This window comes from Eleutherodactylus coqui, chromosome 10, assembly GCF_035609145.1.
Source record: "Eleutherodactylus coqui strain aEleCoq1 chromosome 10, aEleCoq1.hap1, whole genome shotgun sequence".
Lineage (NCBI taxonomy): Eukaryota > Metazoa > Chordata > Amphibia > Anura > Eleutherodactylidae > Eleutherodactylus > Eleutherodactylus coqui.
In genome coordinates this window covers 114958010-114979116 of record NC_089846.1, presented here as the reverse complement: position 1 = coordinate 114979116, position 21107 = coordinate 114958010, and the positions used below count along the sequence as shown (strand labels likewise).

General features: G+C 45.2%; 1 protein-coding gene across 2 annotated transcripts; it reads right to left on the bottom strand.

Moving 5' to 3' along the window:
* Positions 1–5409: 5409 nt before the first annotated feature.
* On the bottom strand, positions 5410–18843 carry NKRF (NFKB repressing factor). 2 transcript variants are annotated; one of them, XM_066581752.1, is made up of 3 exons: positions 18525–18843; positions 17077–17201; positions 5410–9150 (listed from the first exon to the last, which is right to left on the bottom strand). In XM_066581752.1, the coding sequence occupies exons 1-3, from the start codon at positions 18719–18721 to the stop codon at positions 7115–7117; spliced, it is 2358 nt and encodes a 785-aa protein (XP_066437849.1). In that variant the 5' UTR covers positions 18722–18843; the 3' UTR covers positions 5410–7114. The 2 variants fall into 2 exon arrangements, with proteins under 2 accessions (XP_066437849.1, XP_066437850.1); XM_066581753.1 differs by having other exon boundaries at positions 5410–9147.
* Positions 18844–21107: the final 2264 nt, after the last annotated feature.

The window sequence follows — 21107 nt, the reverse complement described above, 5'->3', positions numbered from 1 at the left end:
TTTAGTTTGTGATCGGTGTCTCTTGCTCCTCTACTTGCCTTCTGAATTTTTTGTCTTTGTTCTTTCTTTCCACTTCTAATAGCAAGGTTCTCAAATGTATTAATTAGCTGTATATTTTTTCCTGGTCTTTCACTTCTCTTCCCATATTGTTCTAGTTTAAAGCTCTCCTAATGAGTGAAGCAAATATATGCTTACCTGTTTTTGTAAGGTGCAACCCGACTCTAGCAAGCAGTCCATCATATAAGTAATTCACTCCATGGTCTAGGCATCCAAATCTTTGCTGACAGCACCATTGACGTAGCCAGCTGTTCATATCTAGAATCCTGTTCCATCTTCTAATTCCATGGCCATCCACTGGAAGGATAGATGAGAAGACTACACCTGTGTTCTAGTTCCTTCACTTTCTTTCCAAGGTCTTTAAAGTCTTTGCAGGTAGTTGCAAGGTCCTTTTTTTGCAACTTTGTAATTTGTCCCTACATGTATTAGTAGGAATGGGTGGTGTTCTGTAGGACTGAAGAGTCTTGACAACCTATCAGACACAGCTTTGATTTGTGCACCTGTTAGACAGCACACCTCTGCAGACAGCAGCATCTGTTCCTCTCAATAGGGAATCCGTCACAACTACCACTCTCCTCTTCTTCACTGTGCGCTTACTATAGTTCTTCGTGGGTAAAGTCTTTTCTTGCTGTACATCTTTCTCATCTGCTCAGTTATTTGTGGGTAGTTATTTCTTGCTGTACCTCTTTCTCCTCTTCAATCCTTTTGGGTAGTTATTTCTTGCTGTACCTCTTTCTCCTCTGCTCTGACCTTTTTGGGTAGAGTCATTTCTTGCTGTACATCTTTCTCTTCTGTTCTTTGTAGGTAGAGTCATTTCTTGCTGTACCTTTCTCCTTCCGCTCAGGAACCAGTACCATGCCTCCCTGTGTGAGAACTTGGTACTGGTATGGTTGCTGGCTGACTCCTGATCCCTCTGCTTCTTTCGGTCACACGCTTCTATTCCTCTGCTTCTGCAGGTACACTGGACATTTTTTTTCTTTCAACATTTTGAAGACTTTCTTCTGCTCTGTCAAGAAAATCCTCGCCTTTCTTATTAAGTATCATTGTAGCTATTCTCTCCTGAAGACTACGCACCTTTTCCTCCAGTAGAGACATAAGCTTGCATTTCTGGCAGGTGAAGTTTGGCTTTTCCTCTGATAGGTCTGTAAACATATAGCATACGTTGCACCTCACTCTATGGCTCCTCTTCTTTTCCATGTTGTTAGTTAATGTCCAGTTAAAGTCAAGAATTGTAGTGACGATACATAACCTATGAGATAGTACTAAGTATACAACTTCTAACGGCACGCGGTCTGGCAATGCCCTCCAAGCAGCTAGACCCGGCTAATCCCAGCAGTCTTCCCATTTACAGTGACTCTTGGCTCTTCCCAGAATGCGCAGAGAATATGCAAATTATCCTCTTGCAGCTCCAATCTCTGGTGTGGGGGCTGGGTGGTGTACAGATAGGAGGGAAGTGCCATCGCTTCCCTCCTGTCCGTACACCACCAAGCCCGCACACTTCGATCCGCTAACACTCTCAGACTAAATACCCCTCTAATACAAACCTCACATACTCACCTCCAGGACTTCACAAGAACAGCACCGATCCTCTGGTACACTCTACTCCAAGGCATCTGGACAATCCCTGGTGCACAAAATTTCAGACACACCTTAAAAACACACCTCTTCAGGGAGGCATTTCAAATCTCCTGACCTAGTCCCCCCCATGGCTCTCCACATCTACCCTTGCCCCTCCTTACCGCATCCACCCCGTTTTCTTCCTAATAACTGATTTCCACATGTAATTCACATTCTGCCCATTCTCTCGCTCTCTCTCCCCCCCCCCCCCCATGCCTCATCTCCCCTTCCACATTTTGCAACTCCTGTATCACCCCCAGTCCATTTGTTTCAAACTGATTGTATAATCACATGTAATTGTTGTATTGTCTGTGTTCCCCCATGCTTAAAAGTGCTGCGGAATAAGTTGGCGCTATATAAAGTTTATTATTACTTTTGCACACTAAAAAAAAAAACCACAAAAAAAACCAACATATTCTTCTTAAAAAACCTTGTGCAACTCAGCCGACACAATAAAGATATTATGGTCTTTTGTCATGGCTTGCTGAAGCTGCTGCAAAGAAGGGGAAAAAAGTTGCCTTACTGCGAATTTGGGAAACCACAGCTTAAAAAAAAAAATACTCAAAAAACTGAGAATCCAACAAAAAATAGTGATCCAAAAAATGGTAATAAAACTAGAGGTCACTGTGCAAAAAGCAAGTCCTCACACAACCAGATCTATGCAAAAATGTAAAAAAAAATTTAAAAAAAGATGAGCACACAAAGCAAATTATTGTTTTTAAAACATTTAACAAACTATATAAATTTTTATACTGAGGTAATTGTACTAACTCCCAGAATAATGCTAACGTTTTTGCTGCATCTTGAATGTCGTAAAAGCAAACAAAATATTGTGCAGTTGTGCCCCCTCCTCCCCCCCCCCCCCCCCCATTTAGACACGAGTCTCCTGCAAGTGCAAAAATCACATCTGCAAAATGTGACAAAACGAAATAATTGATTTCACTGGTTTCATTTTCACTAGCGTGATTCTCGCACAATACTACTTACTACTCGCGAGAAAATATAGGCCCTGCCCTATCTTATCGCACATACTTTGTACAAGAGTTAGAAAAGACAGGGCAGGACTTATCTTTGTTTTTTTTTTTTTACTGTGCACAATTGTGTGAAATATCAGTAAAAAAAAATATATAAAAAAAATAAAAAATTTCCACTCGTTCATGCAAAAATATGCTCCATTGCTGCGAGTGTATTTGTGCATGCGCTCATCACCCAAATATGGTAAGATATACAAATGTGGCAGTATTGGGGCTCATGTCAGCGATCGTGTTTTTACCATGCATCACGTATGCATGATACACGGTGAATGGACTTTCATTGATCCATGCACACCGTCGTGTGGACACTGCCTATGCATACGCAAGAGAAATAAAAAAAAAAATCAGACTGCGCATGTGATTCACGGGCATGCACAGTGCTATATTCAGCCCATACACGGTCTCTGCTGACCCTTTGCACAGCGTATGGGCTGGAATGTGTAAAACACTGCGGGAGACCCACAGCGGTTTACGCTTATGGCCGTAGGCATGAACTCCAACACATAAAAGTTTTTTCCTAACTTCTGAGAATACACTCAAAACATACCTCCACCTTCTTATGCGCTTCGTATTTCGGATGGCATGATTTGCAGTTCCAAGTCAGATTTATCCACGAGTTAATAGTCATTGTGTGTAAATGTGCGCCCATCGTGCACTTACTGTGCACTTTTCGACCATCACTGAATTGAGGTCCACATCAAATCCTCGTCCCGCAAGACTGACCGCACGCTGTGTTCTTTGGGGGCAGCGCAGATAATATTCTTGAACAGCTGTTAACAGGCACTGGAGAACAATAGAAATGTATTTCGAGAACAGACCACACGCTGTTCTCTAAATACATGCAAATGAAGAACTAAAGGGCTGATTGAGCCCATTCGGACTTATGCAAATTATCACTCAAGACTGTCAGTTTCTGACAAATTTTGAACGATCATCTGTGTGTGTACGGCCCCCTGTCCACGGGCGTTGCAAAGTCCAGCAGCGAATCTCCACCGCGGAAGCTGCCGCCTGGGAGCAGAAGCCGGCAGATGAATCTCTGCCGGTCAGCCTCTCTGACAGAGAGGCTGACCGTGGAGAATCGTGGCAATTTGCAGCATGCCTGCCGCGAGCGGAGAATTGCAATAATTCTCAGCTTGTGGACATGGGGCCGGCGCTTTCCATAGCAACGCTATGGAAAGCTTCAGACGGTGTGATTCGCCAGCGATTTACCGCCAATGAAATCACGTTCGTGGACAGGGGGCCTAAATTTCTCTCGAGAGTCCATCCCAGTACAGTTGTAAAGACCAACAGCAACGCTCAATGCAACAATACAACTGAGTTATTAAATGAGAAGTTGAGCAGTAGCCCCTCAGCTTTCACATCTCATTTCTCTAAGGAGGTCCGTACCAATATTTGTCCAACAGCTATTCCTCCCACGTGTGCATGTGTTCTCAATAGAGAGAAGGCAATACATCGCTGTCAGATTACCTCATCAAGACACGTTATAACCCAACATGCCCGAACTTTCTTTCCTTCCCACTATCTGTCTACTGGAAAAAGTCATGGCTCCCCCAACACATGGTAATCCGATTTCTCAATTATCGACAGGTTGAGCCGACGTTCATCTAATGTATATGATCACCTTAAATGGGTTGTCCATTTGTAGACTGTAGATAAATCATTAACAGTAAATTGACGGGGATCCGTTGCCAGGGACCCCCACCAATCGGCTGTTCACTGGGCCTGTGTGCACTAAGCTGATTTCTACAGGAAGCAGACAGCTCTATTCTTACTGCAGTGGCCATGTTTGGTATTGCAACCCTGAAATTAATGGGAACTTGACCTGAAATACCAAGTCTGGCCAATGCAGTAAGAATAGAGCTGTCTGCTTCCTGTAGAAATCAGCTCATTGTATAAACACACCAACTCCCACTATCATTATTAACCCCTTCCCTCCTCATGACTTAAGGGTACGTCATGGGATTGGGGTACTTCCCGCAAAATGACGTACCCTTACGTCATAGGGATAGCACGAGATCATGACTGATCTCGCTCTCTCCTGCAGCAGGAGCTGGCTGTCAGGGCTGCCTTCCCTGCCGCGATCTATGTAGTGGAATATGTTGGCGCTATATACAAATAAAGTTTATTATTATTAGTTTATTATTGCTGGGCTCTCGCGCTATAATCGCAGAGCTCGGCCTGTTGCCATGGCAACAGGACGCCCGATACCGGCGTCCTGTGTTGCCAGAGCCTATGATCGCTGTATAAGCGATAAGGCATGGCAGGACAGAACTCCTCCCATGCCTTATCACAGCAATCATCAGTGCTATGATGTAAGTTCCCCAGAGAGGCATAGGTGGTGTAAAAAAATAAAAATAAAAATGTAAAAAAAAAAAAATGTAAAAAATCCCTTTTTAAATACTTTCTCATATTAGCATAAAAAAAGGTAAAAAATTTTTTTTAAATGGCACGTATTTGGTATCGCCACGTTCGTAAAGACGTGTACAATAAATCTGAATCTTTAGAGACAAGCGGGGAGATACTCGGCTAAGGCACTACTCGCTCGAGTAATGTGCCTTAACGAGTATACTCGCTCATCTCTAGTCATTGTTCATACCTGCATGGTTTATTTCCAACAGTACCACTTAAATTTGCTCTCGTCCTTGAGGTTACCACAAAAAAAACGGATGCAATGTTGAAAAATATAATTAAACCATACATATTCACCATCTGACGTCGCCTTTTTATTAGAGGAAATAGTACGACAAAACATGTAACGTAAGAGAATAAAACCTGTATCTGCATATCTGTTTTATTGCAACGCAGGGCTCCGTACTACGGGGGCTTCTAGGTGAGAAGGGGTCTGCACTAGGGTGTCCAATGCATTCTTATTTGTATCGGGGAAAGAAAAAACAAACTTCGGTCTCCATCTGATACTGAAGGCGTACGGAGGTACAGTACAACGCTGCAGTTGTATGGAGCGATACAACCGTGGTCTGAAGTGTGTGCATACAAAATATCCACTGAACCGTCGTGCCTAGAAAAGTCTTTTTTTTTTTTATAACATAAATGTAAAAAGTGACCCAAGAAAATGGTAACAGTATTTATTTCCAAACCAATAATGAGAGATGAAAAAAAGATGGCATTTCACGCGTCCTTCCAGCATCGGGACGCAATTCTGTTCTGGACCCGGAGGGAGAGGGTGTATATTACCGGCAGTGGACCTTAATAAATGTTCCTCCGATCCACTGGCTTCAGGCCCTGTTTTCAGCATTTCAAGATGGCCACTACAATTTTCAAACTAGCTAATGCACACTGCTGCCTGATTGGACAGGCCTGCTCAATGCTAACCAATCAGAGAGCAGATATAGTACATAAGTAGTATAAGGACCTTTTTAAAATGAATGATTATTCAAATATTCGTTGAATCGGGTGAAAACGAATGATAATCATGCAGTGGAAACACAATCAACGATTGAATGATGAAGGATAAAATTTGTTCGCTTCTATTTCTTAACAAATATTGTACGTCGATTGCCAGTCGTTGCGTGTTAAAGGCAATCATTCGCAAACCATTCCTAGGCGATAGATTGAACGAGCTAGGATGACAAGAAAATTAATTAAAAGCAAACGAATCATTCACTTGTTCCAGCAGTTAACTGCTCCATGTAAAAGGACCCTTACACTACCAAAACGCACTGTAGGAATTAAGTAGTCGGAAAATTGCATCGGCCATTTTGAACAGGAGTTGCAAGCGGTAGATCAGTAGGCCGATGCAGAAGATCAACTCTGGGTAATTTAGCCCCTCCGCTCCAGGACCAATTCAGAATTTTATTCTGAACCTCGGGACGTTGCTTTAACATTGGTATGAAGCCTTGTTCAGATTACCACCCCATGTTAGAAGTTCTGCCATTTTAAAAAATTAGATCTCAACTAAAAACCTGGAACTTGGCAAAACATCTTTTCACAAAATATTACCAAACACAATAAGAAATTACTAAACATAAAAACCCAATGCACGATAGTAAATACTGAGAACAGAAGTGTTCAAGACTGGCGATCACTTATTCTTTATATTAAGTCTTGCATTTCCAATTAAAAGTATACCCCCTGCCTAGGTTTCGAGCCGTAAAGTAGGGTAAAACCAACATTTATTTCTTCTTTACATGAGTGGACAATGTAAAACAGTGCTGTAAATCAGTGTTCCCCAACTCCAGTCCTCAGGGACCGCCAACAGGTCATGTTTTCTGGATTTCCTCAGTGTTGTCCAGGTGATGTAATTATTGTCGGTGCCTCAGACATTGCCACAGGGGTTCTTATCATAGGATATCCTGAAAACAAGACCTGTTGGTGGTCCCTAAGGACTGGAGTTGGGGACCTCTGCTGTAAATGAATGAATATCACCCTAAAGAGACACCAGCCGTTCGCTACTCATTGGGCAGTTGTAGAGTGTAAGAGCCAACCTGACCTTCCTGTCGTAACTGGTGGAGGAGATCTTTCCTATTCATTTTTCTGCTTACTACCAGAAACCTTTGAGTACCTGATCCGTAGGATTTACTCTTAAGTCCAAATTTCTGAGCCATTTGATGTATATGTTTTCTTTCTTCGTTGCTCAGTTCCCTAGAGAATGTTAAGTCTTCCTGACTGTTAGAGAAAGCATAGTTTTTGATAATTTTTGCAACGTCCGTCTTAGTGATCTTTTGGTTCACTGTCGTTAAGCCGAGGCCTTCCCGACTGAACTGCTCCTTTACAGCAATTGGTTCTGCAATTCCTTCACCTTCCTTGCCCAAGCCGCCACCCGTCCATCCCATCTTCCTTAGAAGTTGGTTTCCGATATTGTCCTCTTTGATTTGTTGTTTGTATGCCTCTGCATTTGACACACCTCGGATCTGATTTCGAGAAATGGCATCTTCTGCAGGGCCCTTCTTCAGATTGTTAATGATCACTGGTTGGGTCTTCTTTAAGGCCATCAAAGCGGCCTCTGCAGCATCACGCTTTACGGTTTTCTTAGCCCCAATGGCTTCTGCTATGAGTTGTTGCTCGATGAATACTTTACATTTCCGGTCAACGGCGGACAAATTCTCGAACACGTATTCTATGGACACCTTGTTAAATTGAGCGGTGGCATTCAGAGTGCAAACAGCATTTGCATCGCTCTCACAAATCACAATATCTTTTAATGAGGTTTCGGCACTCTTGCCGGTGGGTCTGGCCTGTCTAGATTTCTGCTGGTTAGGCTGCAAACTTTTCAAGAGCCCGACGGCCTCTCTGGCTGCAGCATGTTTGCTGTTTCTCTTATTTCCAAGTGCTCCAGCTATAAAATGGTCTTGCACATATACACTGCATTGCCATACGTTCTTGGGCATCCTGTCATACTTGTATTCAACTGTCATTTTGTTGTAAGTGGCCGAATTGCTCAAAATGCCTATCGCATCGCCCGCATTTTCAAGGAGAATAAATTCTGACCATGGCTTGGCTGATGCATATTTTGAGGTCTCAAAACTCTGTTGGCCGGCTGGGGCACTTTCATTGACATGTCCGTCTTCTTGTTTCAGAGCTGGTGGGAATTCGGCCTGTGGCGAATCACTAGAGCACACTACCAGGTCTTCACGATAACCATTGCCAAACCTTCGTGTCACAGTTAACACTCTCAACATGGGCTTTGCCAGGAGCTGTATGGCCAGCTCGGCCGCTTGGTCTCTAGCCCCATTTTTGGTCCGTGAATACCCTGTAGCTAAGTAAACATCTTGGCATCGCACTTCGCAAGCAAAGCCATCTTGGGGAATTTTTAGTCTTGGGAGATTGCTCGAAGGCATTTCCTTAACGGGAGCATAAATATATTCTGGATTTGTTTTACATGCCTGAACAGATTGGGTTAACATGCGGGTGTAGTTAATTTGTGTGCTACCAATGAACATTTGATGTTCCGTGTGTTGTTTCACAATAGTAGACAGTTTGTCGATAAAAGTGGGCTTATCCAATGTTTGTATTTTACGGCCAAAGTCACTAGATGCGGTGTCCTTTCCAAATTTACCCGGTTTCTTTGGTGGTTTTACAAAACCAATGCCTTTTCTTCCCTGCCGGTTGATGTCCTTCCACATATCTAGCACGTTTGAACGGAAATCTTTGGACACATTTGAACAATGAGATTCGAACTTGGCGGAGTAATCCTGCTCCATTTTGGTCATGAAGTTACTGCAGTCACTTCTACTTTGCTCTTCGAAATTCGCATCATATACATAAGGGCTGGAATTCAACTCCATCTCTGAGGACTTTTCTGCCTCCGAGTGGTCATTGACCACTAATAATGTATTGTAAGTCTGAGGCAGGTTGGTTTTTTCTTGACTACTTGTTTTTTCAGTTACTTGAAACTGCTTGTCTTCCTCTATTGTGCTTACTACAAAATGTACGGGTTCGAACCGTGGCCGTGGGCCGAACTTCTTCTTTTGAGGTTCTCCTGCTGCTGCAAGTGAAAAATATAAAACATTTTATAGCTTTTGAAATGTTTTCACTATTTAAAAAAAGGACATTATTGCATCGGAAGATCACTGTACCAAACTACATAAACACGGACAATATAATACTGTTTTTGGTAAAAGTATATCTTTGGCACGAATTATGAAAAGAAGCAGAACTCTTACAACTTAACCCTTTGCAATCCAATTTTGGGTTCAGGGTTTCCTAGGGGGCTTTCTCTTTCTGCCATTTTACAATGGCACCAATGGAACCATCTGTTGGTTAGAGCCAGTGCTGCAGTATGGGACATACTGGAGAGACCCCCGACAACAAAGTGGCCAGTAATATAGAATAAGAATACCCTGCCGGACATCTTACGACATCAGAGCTGTACAGGCTTCAATCAGAATGTCTTCAGACGTCAGACAGTGGATTAGAAAGGGTTAAAAGGGGAAGTCCAGCGACATTCGTCTTTTGAAGAACCTGCTCAGCCTGCGGTAGTAACAGAAGTCAATCACCTTTCCTGCTCCCCAGTGGTCTTCATTGGTCACCGGCTGATGCGAGCTGCTGAATGGCATCATCAGGCACGCGGCCCTAGTGTCAGTTTTGTCACCCAGAGCCGGTGGAATGAGGGCAGGGAAATGCCCCTGATGTGGAGACATTCCCACAGCCGCCGTTCACGTGTCGCATGTGTGCTGTGACCTCAGACACCGGCGCATGCACAGTTGGAAGGCATGGATCGACCAACAGATGTACAGTCTTGAAGGAGACCGCACACACATGATACTTTGACAGCGGCTGTGAAGACGTGAGAAAGTCTCCAAGTCGCTTGCAGAGATGCAAAGACGGTTCAACCAGCCTACCACGAACGGTGCAGGCCGTCCACCGGATTCGATCGCCCGTAATTTGTATAAGGCATTGTAAAAATAGGTAAGGTTGACACAGCGTGATCAGCAATGTAAGTGTTTATCGGATTATTTCATCAGTGTTTAAATGGTGCGGGCAGATTTACATCTGAAAGAGGTTCCCTTTAAAGCCCCTTTCACACAGTGTGGAGAGAAAGAAAAAGGATCACTGCGGTACAGCGCCACGCAGGAAAAGACTAAATGACCACGGGAGATGGTTTAGGGGAAAACGTTTCCAAGAAGTCAGGAGGAAAACAACTTGGAGAGGGGGGGGAACTAAAGGTTCTACAGTTTCATCTAATCATTTCAGCAAATTATTAAACCTACGTTTTCTATGTAATTATGAGATTTCCATATTTAGGCAGGACAGGATCTCACCACATGTCTGCCTTCCAACATGTTGTGAACGGTTCTTATTTTTGGTTAAAAAAAAATTAAAAATTAGAGTTGAGAATGCCAGCGCTGATGGAGGCTCTTTTAACCCCTTAATACCAGGGTATTTTGGTCCTAAAGAACCAAACACTTTTGAGGCTGTACTTGTGTGGTCTTTTTTAAATATCTTTTTTCAAAGCCTTTTTTTCTTTTTTTTTTCCCTTTTTTCTTTTGGTAAAAAAGCAAAAAAAAAAAAATGATTTTTTTAAATTTTTATAGTTGTTTACTTTTCAAATTAGTATATTTACACTAGAATAAAGTATGAGAAGGGGTTTCTCTCTTTTTTTGGGGCCTTTTGATATATAATTTGCCTAGTCTCGGATTACAGGGTGCATATTGTGACCGTTTTAGTTGGCTTTTTATTTTATTTTAACGTTATGACTTCATATAAGACCCCTGAGGGACATTTACATGTTTGTTTGTTTTTTTTAATCTCACAACATCCCCCTGTAGTGACAATAGTTACTGGCAGAGCGTTAAGGGTCTGCCGGGACCCTGCAGCTCTGCAGTGACAGGGGTATCTGGTGGTCACGTTATCACAGAGTTGCATAGTGGAAGAAACACTTCTGCCTACACTCTTTAGTACATAGCGATCATTGAGTGCTATGTAGCCCGGAAAGGAGAAGGCAGAAGCGGTAAAAACCATTTCTACTCTGGGTCCTCAACTGTGTCAGGCAGCCGAGTACCGGACCTGCTTCTGCTTGATTGCAGGAGCTTTAAACCCACACCATACTGCTATCGGCCGGGATTGAAGCCCAGGACCAAGCACTGTAAATTTACCGCATTTGGTCCTTAAGGGGTTAATAATCAGGAGGTGCAGAAGAGTTCATGTCAACCTGTGACTTCTGCATTCCAAATTGTTTTGTAGTAATGACAGATCCTTTCAGCAACAGTCATCTGTGACCGAGATGAACCGATCAACATTTTTGCAAGTCGATCAGTGCTCGTTCATCTCCATTTACATGGAGCGATCGTAGGACTGTATGTGCCCAAATGACACTCATACTGGGCCTTTCCTTTCCCCTCTACTGATATGCCCCATCTTCCATGTCTGTATAAATAGGTAGGAGAGAGGTTTCTAAAAGTACAAGACTATTTCAGAAAATCACGATCAATACCGCATTCATTTGTTTCCTTGTGTACATCGTTTAGGCGTCACCTAATGGCCGATTCCGCTCTTATTTCCTCCTGCCAACATTGATGAATCACAACTTGACATTTACAACTATAGCAAATTAATAATTCATTAACTATTTATAGCTGGCTCAGACATGACGTCTGGCGGCTGATCTGCTCCAACGGCTTCTTCCATTTTGAAATTTATCTTTTGCCGTTTATTGGATGAAACCTTCGCTCGCTCTACGATTTCTGGGGGATTTTTCTCGGCTATCCAAGAGGAACCGCAACTTCCTTTTTTTTTTTTTTTTTTTTTTAACAATGTAATTTTTTTGAATAAGATTGTGGCTCAATAAAGATGTAAAGGGGTCAATAAACAGCAAAAAGAAAACAAAAAACAAGAAGGCAGCGAAGAAGTACTAAAAACCTAAAAGGGAAAAAATAAAATTATGTGAAAATCAGATAAAAAGCAGCAAAGATGGAGATAGAAAGACTTATTGCCAAAGAGAGTAAAACTAACCGTAAACTGTTCTTCAACTATATAAATAGTAAAAAGAGAAATACCGAAAGTGTCGACCCCTCAATAAATAGTGTAGGAGACATTGTACAGGGCAATAAGGAAAAAACGAATCTATTACATTTCATTTTCCTCTGTGAATACACTGAAGAAAAAGCTATGTCAGATGAGATACAGAGTGATAAAGTAAACTCCACTATATGTCACTTGTCTAACCCGGGGATGGCATAGAACCTGGGGATGCAAATAAGATCATGGGATGCAGCAAAAGAGCTCTAGGGGGACATGATGAGAACATTGTTCTTCCTCTTTCCAAGTCACTGGTCAGATCACACATGGAATACTGTGGACAGTTTTGGGCACCGGTACTCAAGAACGACATATCAAAGCTTGAGCAGGTACAAACGCGGGCAACTAGGTTAATAAATGGAATGGACGGACTACAATACCCAGAGAGGTTATCAAAATTGGGGTTAGTTTAGAAAAAAATAGACGTCTGAGGGGCAACCTAATAACTATGTGTAAATATATCAGGGGACAATACAGGGATCTCTCCCATCATCTGTTTATACGAGGACGGTGACTGTAACAAGGGGGCGCCCTCTACATCTAGAGGAAAGATTTCTACGCTAACATAGGTTTCTACGCTAACATAGGGGGTTCTTTACTGTAAGAGCAGTGAGACTATGGAACTCTCTGCCTCGGGATGTGGTGATGGGGAGCTAACTAGAAAAGTACAAGAGGGGCCTGGACACCATTCTTGAGCGATACAATATTACATCTTATAGTCACTGATTACTTCTGAAGGGTTGTTGATCCGGGGATTATTCCGATTGCCAGATTTGAGTCAGGAAGGATATTTTCCCTTAAATGGGGCGGCCCCATTCAACAGAACAGAAGAGCGGACAGTGCAAGCACGTCTAATCGAGGGGGAAGGCGGCTTCGGTCGGCACCATGGAGATGGGGACGCCAACACCGGAGGGGGTAAGTTAATAACTTCTGTATGGCCAATATTTAATGCACAATGTATATTACAAAGTGCATTAATATGGCCAACCAGAAGTGCTTAACCCCACTGTCTTTCACGGGACAACCCCTTTAACATTGGGGGGGGGGGGGGGGGGGCAGCCTGAACTGGATGAACATGTGTCTTTTTTCAGCCTTACATACCATGTTAATGTAGAGAACAAGTGATTTTCAGCATTTTTGCTATATGTTTAATCAGCCTATTCTGTAGATTTTTTGTAGAAAACCTCCTATTTCGGCTATGGAGCTAATCTCCTAGCTGCAAGGGAAGTCCATCTTCAACTAGCTGCATAGCGGAGTATAAAAGCTCTTTTCTTCACTATGCCTGCACTCCAATCCGCAGTGCAGACTCAGCAAGTTCCAAACAACACTATTAATAATGGCTGCTTTTATTGATACACATAGGAGGGGGAACCCAAAAGAAACGGGGATCTTCTTCTGGTGTGTTGGGTGCTACCTGTACCGGCTTCTGTTAGGTGACTGTCTGTGGAACCCTTCTGAGGCGGTATACCAGTTGGCATTGTTGGGGACGGTTGTGTTCGGCTTCAGTGATTTTTTTTCTTTTCAACACGTTGTTTTTCGCCTATTTTAGGTTTCCTTTTCCACTGCTCAAAGTACTCCTAAAATAGTCGCACGGAGCGAAATCGGGTGAATACGGAGGGTAAAGCAAGGAGGCCTGCCGTATTTCGTGAAGAGTTGCTCAGCGCCGAGAGCTAAGCTCTCTTCAAGTACTCAGCGGACTGCGGGAAATCTTACTAAGCCCGGCGCAGGAAATGCCAGGGTCAGGAAATTTCCCCCATGGTGCCTCATAACTCGTTACAACCTGTTCACAAACAATGGGGCTTATTTACTAATACTGTCTAAAAGTAGGTGCAAGCTTAGTCCGGGCTCAGACTGCCATCATTTTCGGCGTACTGCGCACATGAAACACACGTGTAGCACACAGCAAGTATGCAATGAACAGTGCGTGCTTGCTGTGGGCCGCTAATCCCATGACCTAGCTTGGCGTGTATACCCGTGTAATATGTGCCAAGATAGAACATGCTGCAATGTATCTTGTGCTCAATATGTGTGAGCGATTGAATCAGCAATGCCCCACTCTAAGGGTTCCTGCACACGGATGGATTTGATTTGCAGAACCCGGGGCTGGCGGCTGCCCTCAGATTCTGCAGCAAATACCGCCCATAGCCTCCTATGGAGACCCGCCGCTTCCTGCACACAAGTGGAATTTTCCGCTCATGGCAGAAAAATTGCAGCATGCACCATTCTGTGCGGTTTTCCACACCGACGGTTTCCATTGACGTCAATGGAAGTTGTTCGTTCCGCGGCCCTTCCGTAATGAGGGTCTGTTCGAACTCAATAATATCTACTATGTATTTTTTTTTAAAAAAACTTTGTCTGACATTTTATCCATTTAACCCCTTAACGCAATAGGACGTACATTTACGTCCTGCAGCGTCAGGGTATGTTTGAAGGGAGATTGTGGCTCCATACAACGCGGGCATCTGCTGTTTCTTACAGCTGACACCCGCCGGCTGTTAACCTTTTAAATGCCCCGGACGATTTTTGGGGGGTCCCGTACGGCCAGAAATGCGCTTTTTTTGGTCTCTGAGAAAATAAAGGAAATAAAAGCGATCAAAAAGTCGTATGCATTTTAAAATGGTGCCAACGCAAACAGGACGCCCCGCAAAGAATGTTCGCCCGCACAATTATGTCAACAGAAATTTTTTTTTAAAGCCTTGCCTGTTATAATATGGGGGCAGAAAATAATTTAAAAAATGAAATCTCTTTGAAAAAAATAAAAATAGTACAGCGAAAAAAAAGTTTGGTGTCATAGTAATTGTACAGAATAAAGTTATCAGGTCATTTTTGTTGCAGTTTGTGCGCCATAGAAACAAGATGCACCGAAAGATGGTCGAGTTTGGGGTTTTTTTCCTTCATTTTACTGAACTTAGAATTTAAAAGTTTTTCAGTACATTATATGGTACAGTAAATCGCACCATTGAAAACTACAACTCGTCCTGCAAAAAACAAGCCCTCAGACAGCGACGTCGATGGATAAATAAAGGAACTACGATTTTTTTTTTAAAAGGGAGGAGCAAAAACTGAAAATGGGAAGAAAAAAAAGGGTCTGTGTCCTTAGGGGGTTAAAAAGGAGTTTTGTGGGGAAAATGTGTATTTTTTTATACTAGATTATTTTCTTTAGACCAAAACTTTATTGAACTTTTTTTTTTTTTTTAAATACACTTTTTTTTTTTTTTTTTTAACCTCAAGGGGAGTTGAAGACGCGGCAGCTTGGATCGTACACTGCATTACTCATGCATTCTATTATGTCTATGACGGCAGCCTATTGGACTGTGGGAGGCGGGGCCGAAAAGGGTGAGTTACATGGCAGACATGGAGGCCTTTGTCAGGCCTCTAGCTGCCATAGGAACCCATTGGTACCTTGCAATCACAGTGTGGGGCACCAGTGGGTGACAGTTGGAGCCCCCTCTCCCTGTCATCCGCTTACATGCTGCAGTTGCTATTGATTGTAGCAGGTAAGGGGTTAAACTACCAGGATCTGAGGTTTGTCCTCTCCTGGCTGTTAGAGCAGGATCCTGGCTGTCAGTTGTCAGCCAAGTCACCCTCTTAAAAAGATGTACATGCAGGTTTAAAACCCATTAGTGAGGTCAGTAAAGAGGTGCCTCTAGGGGGTTGTATTTGCCGCATGTCTCCTTGTTTTGTTACTTCGGTGCAGCACACAGTTATGGTTAGGGACTAGAGATGAGCGAATGTACTCGTTTCGAGTACTTACGCACCCGAGTACCGCCATTTTCGAGTACGTCAGTACTCGGGTGAAAAGATTCGGGGGGCGGGGAGAGGCGTGGCGGTGCGGGGGGGAGCAGCGGGGAACAGGGGGGAGCCCTCTCTCTCCCTCCCTCTCCCCCCCCACTCCCCACTGCTACCCCTCGTGCCGCCATGGCGCCCCCCGAATTTTTTCGCCCGAGTACGGAAGTACTCGGAATTCGGGCGAAAAAGGGGCGTGGCCGAGCACGTTCGCTCATCTCTATTAGGGACTCAAACGGAATCGAAAACGCGTCAGTTTGGTGTTTTGATGGTCCGCATGCCAAGAGTTCTGCAGTCTGTTTACTAATAAAGCATGAGGCTTTACATTTTACCTTCGGTGTTCGCCCATTGTTGTGGCGTAGTGCAGAAGACCGCTCCGGACTCAGCTATACAGCTAGCTGAAGATGGATTTCCCTAGCTGCATGGCAGGTTCTCTACTAAGAATGTACAGAATAGGCCGATTCAACGTATTGCAGAATAGCTTATAATTCCCTATTATTGCACTAGATTTAAGAAAAGTACATAAAATGACGATGACACCTTAAAGGGGTTGTCCCGCGCCGAAACGATTTTTTTTTTTTTTCAATAGCCACCCCGTTCGGCGCGAGACAAACACGATGCAGGGGTTAAAAAAAAAAACGGATAGTGCTTACCTGAATCCCCGCGCTCCGGTGACTTCTTACTTACCTTGCGAAGATGGCCGCCGGGATCTTCACCCTCCGTGGACCGCAGGTCTTCTGTGCGGTCCATTGCCGATTCCAGCCTCCTGATTGGCTCGAATCGGCACGTGACGGGGTGGAGCTACGAGGAGCCGCTCTCCGGCACGAGCAGCCCCATTCAGAAAAGAAGAAGACCGGACTGCGCAAGCGCGTCTAATCGGGCGATTAGACGCTGAAAATTAGACGGCACCATGGAGACGGGGACGCCAGCAACGGAACAGGTAAGTGAATAACTTCTGTATGGCTCATAATTAATGCACGATGTACATTACAAAGTGCATTAATATGGCCATACAGAAGTGTATAACCCCACTTTGTTTCGCGGGACAACCCCTTTAAGTGTTTGACACAAACAGACACAGCAGCAATAGTTATCACTGGAGACCCACCGGCATCGGTAGTAGCAGGTCTTTTCGTTGCCTTGGCCCCGGGCACGAGCTCGTATGATGGCATCTCACCAATGTCAATTCCATCGGCCATCTGGTGGACTTTTTGTGTTAACTGCTCACCATACCTAATAAGAGCGAAAATACAAAAAACACAGTCAGTGTATTTACCTACACACAGCGGGAGGGACTTGTTATCTGTATAGTGCCATCTTATTCCGCAGCGTTCAGGTTATTTATTTATTACCCGCCACCAAGCTGGGTACTCATTTTACCGACCTCAGAAGGATGGAAGGCTGAGTCACCTTTGAGCCGGCTACCTGAACCACGCAGCGATTGAACCCACAACCTTCAGGTCGTGAGCGAGAGCTTGGGACTGTATTCTGTGCCACACGTTCCTGTATACATTGCTACTTGACTCCAGGCTGGCCATACACTTAAGGCCCATTTACACGGGACGAATGTGGGGCAAACGATGAGCTACACTCGTTCCCGCACACTCTGTCGTGTTGTTGCACAGGAGCGAGTATCACTGGCTCCCTGAGAGCGGCCAGCAGGGGGCCGGGGCGGCTGGAGGAGATTTCTCTCCTTGCCCTCCCCCGCCCCTGTACATGGGTGATTTGTCATAGCGTGATCCGCGGCGATCAATCTCACGCATGCCATGCTTTCTATAGGGCAACTATACGAGCATGAGTGCGGGCTGTGCCCGGGAGGTTTTGGCGCAGCTGGCATGGGGCAGCACACAGGTACGCCGGCCTATTATGGGGCCGTGCGCTGCCAGTGGTTCGCACACAGTCCCGAATACAGTAGTAAGCACCAAGCCTCAGGCCGGCCGTACACGACTGGAGCGGATTCTGCAGCAGCCCACCGCGGAATCGGGCCCTGACCGCGGCCGGCGACCCCCCACAAACCTGTACAGCGGGTGCTCCTCATCGGACAGGCGCACTACAGATTTTTTTTCTGCGTTTTTCCCGCGCCGACGCTCGGCGATGACACCCACAACGGCAACTGCGAACGGGCGGCGGGTCGGACGGCTTCCATTGACGTCAATGGAAGGAGTCCGTCCGGAATCCATACTAGAATAGAACAGGCCGCCATTTAATTTCCGCGAGCGGATATTGCAATGTAATAAGAGTTCTACAACGCACTATATACCCCCGGCGTGTAATATATACAAGCCGCCCCGTTAATAGCCCTCAAACGACTAGGTCAGCGACATATGTCATGTAATGATGAAAATCACATCAGGCACAATAGGCGGTCACTGAGGGGTTAAAGGGTTGTCCAGAGTTTTAAAAAAACATGGCTGCCATACTGCAAACACAGCGCCACCCTTGTCATTAAGGTTGTGTCCAGTACTGCAGCCCATTCCCATTCACTTCGATGGAGCTGAGCTGCACTGCAGCCATATAGTGTGCAGCTCCTCAGCGCCCCCCACAGGCGGCACTCACCGGTTCCCTATGAAGACGATGTTGCTCCACACTACGGACAGGGCGATGAGCTGGTCCATCTTCCTGCCGGGGTACAAGTGCATATGGCGGGCCATGAACTCCCTGCGGCCGGCCCACTGCTTGTCATTCTCGTGGTACTGCCGGTAACGGTCCAGTGACACCGGCGCCTCGGGGTCTCCTCTATGTGCTGAGGCCATGGCCCGGGCTGCACAGCGGAGTGAAGGCCGCAGCGCCCCCCACTGGACGAGCTCCGAGCCTCGGAGACGCACTGAACAACGAGCGTCAATGACGTCTCACGCGGAGCCGTGCAGGAACCATAGAGCCGGGCTGTGTACAGAAGAGTACAGGAAGCGCACAGACCGGCTGTGTCACACGGCCTCACCTGTGTCCTAACGCCACAGCGACACCTAGCGGCCGTACGTCTAACCTCCTACATCAGTACGCGTGTTTTGGCAGCACACATGGCCAGTTCAGTGCAACATTGTGTCGGTGCAACTCAGGGGGGAGGATTTATCATGTTAGGATTTATGAAGAATCATAGAAGGCGGCCATACTAACTGAAATAAATACAAGGGCAGGCGTAGGCGCCACGTCCCTCAGTGTGTAAGCTGCTGTATGGAGGGGTGTTGCTGCGCAGGTGCGGCACACTGATGCGTGTGATTGGTTCGCCATATTTGATATAACATGTGAAAAGACGTTTCTCTGATTTTTTTTTTCTTACACCACCCGCCTGGCCGTGCGCAAAAACTGTACAACTCTTTAAAAAAGTCAGTTCATAAAGGGTCGTGTACCTAAAGTACCGGTCAAAAGTTTGGACACACCATAGCATTCCATGTTTTGTCTAGCTCCTTTTTGAGTTCGACATTGCAGATTCCTACCGAAGTCGTGAAAACTAGGAATGAACGCGGATGGAATTATGGAGCAAATGAAGACGTGTTAAGGCTCCAGTCACACGGGGCAGTTCAGTTGTAATAAAAACAAACACACCAAAAAGTGCATTTTTTGCACATTTTAATGCAAATCTAGTAAAATCACACAGTTTCACTAATGCACTTTTAAGTGCAGTTTTTATTGCCCCCGTGTGAATAGAGCCTAAACCAGAATATTTTTTGTTTTAGATTTAGGTCAGGTCGGGTGCTGTGTCTCCTTAAGGAGAGCACCCAAAAAGTGTGTGGAGACACCTAGGGGTTGAGTGGTTCGGGGGAGGGTATAGTCTCTCCCCATGGGGAGGTGTGGGGACACCTAGAAGGTGAGTGAGGAGACTTATAAGGCCAGGCAAGTTCCTCTGGGTAATTTATGCAAATAAGGAAAATGGAACTAATCCCTCTGCAGCGCCACCTATTGGATGGTGGCACTGCAGAGATATTAGTTCTATTTTCCTTATTTGCATGTTTTAGATGTTCATTGAAATGGGCAATTAGTGTAATTAGTTTAATATGTGCTCTGTCCCTGCGCAAATACGCAGGAAGGGCTCATTCACATGACCGTATGCGTAAAATTCTGCGCTGGTCACGCAGTGTTTTACCGGTCTGTGTGAGGGCCCATGAGCCGGCAGAGAGTCGGCTATCACGGCGTATAGCAGCGAGTGCGCTCTGCATGACAGAGTATCTAGCGCTCGCGGTTATGCACAGTGTGACTTTTGTCTTTTTTTTTTAATTCCCCGTTCCGTCCCATAGCGGTTGCGTATGTATCATCGCCCACACACAATGTATCGCATATGGACAGCGTTGCATATGCTGCCACTACAAAAGTATAGGGCTCACGCTGCGTGCTACACGGAAAAGGCAAATACTGATGACATACGGTTGTAATCCGCCAATATTACGGATCCCTTTTACTAAATACGATCATCTGCAGCCGGCCAAAAGTTCTAACATTAGCTGACATTTACTACATAGAGACAATACCAGAATCAAGCTTACTACATAGATACAGCACCATAAATAAGCTTACATTTCCCTCTGCAAGGCTTAAGCTAGAGCTACATGGCGTATCTTAATCACGACAGGGGTCACACAATCAAGGATTGATGTGAAGCCCTGTAGCCACGCACTCTATTGGAGGTCAACGGTCTCGCGGTGTGACTCGAAAGTTATCTTGACCCACAGGTCACACCTTTGGTGGATTTTTTGTGACCTGTAGGTCAGGATAACTTGCGAATTGCATCATGGGTGAGGGAGAGCAGGTCACACCGCCTCCCTGTCAACACCAGGGTGAGGGTCTGTTGAAGAGGAGGGCCTATGGGATGGGAAGGTGGCCTCCTCTCTCCAACGGCACCTGGAGGGAGAAGTTGTGAGTAGAGATGAGCGAGCATACTCGCTAAGGGCAATTGCTCGATCAAGCATTGCCCTTAGCAAGTACCTACCCGCTCGGGAGCAAAGATTCAGCTGCTGGCGGCGGGCAGGGAGCGGCGGGGGAGAGTGGGGAGGAACGGAGGGGAGAGCTCTCTCTCCCCCCTGCTGACTGCCGCAACTCACCTGTCGCCCGCGCCGGCAGCCGAACCTTTTCTCCCGAGCGGGCAGATACTCGCTAAGGACAATGCTCGATCGAGTAATTGTCTTTAGCGAGTATGCTCGCTCATCT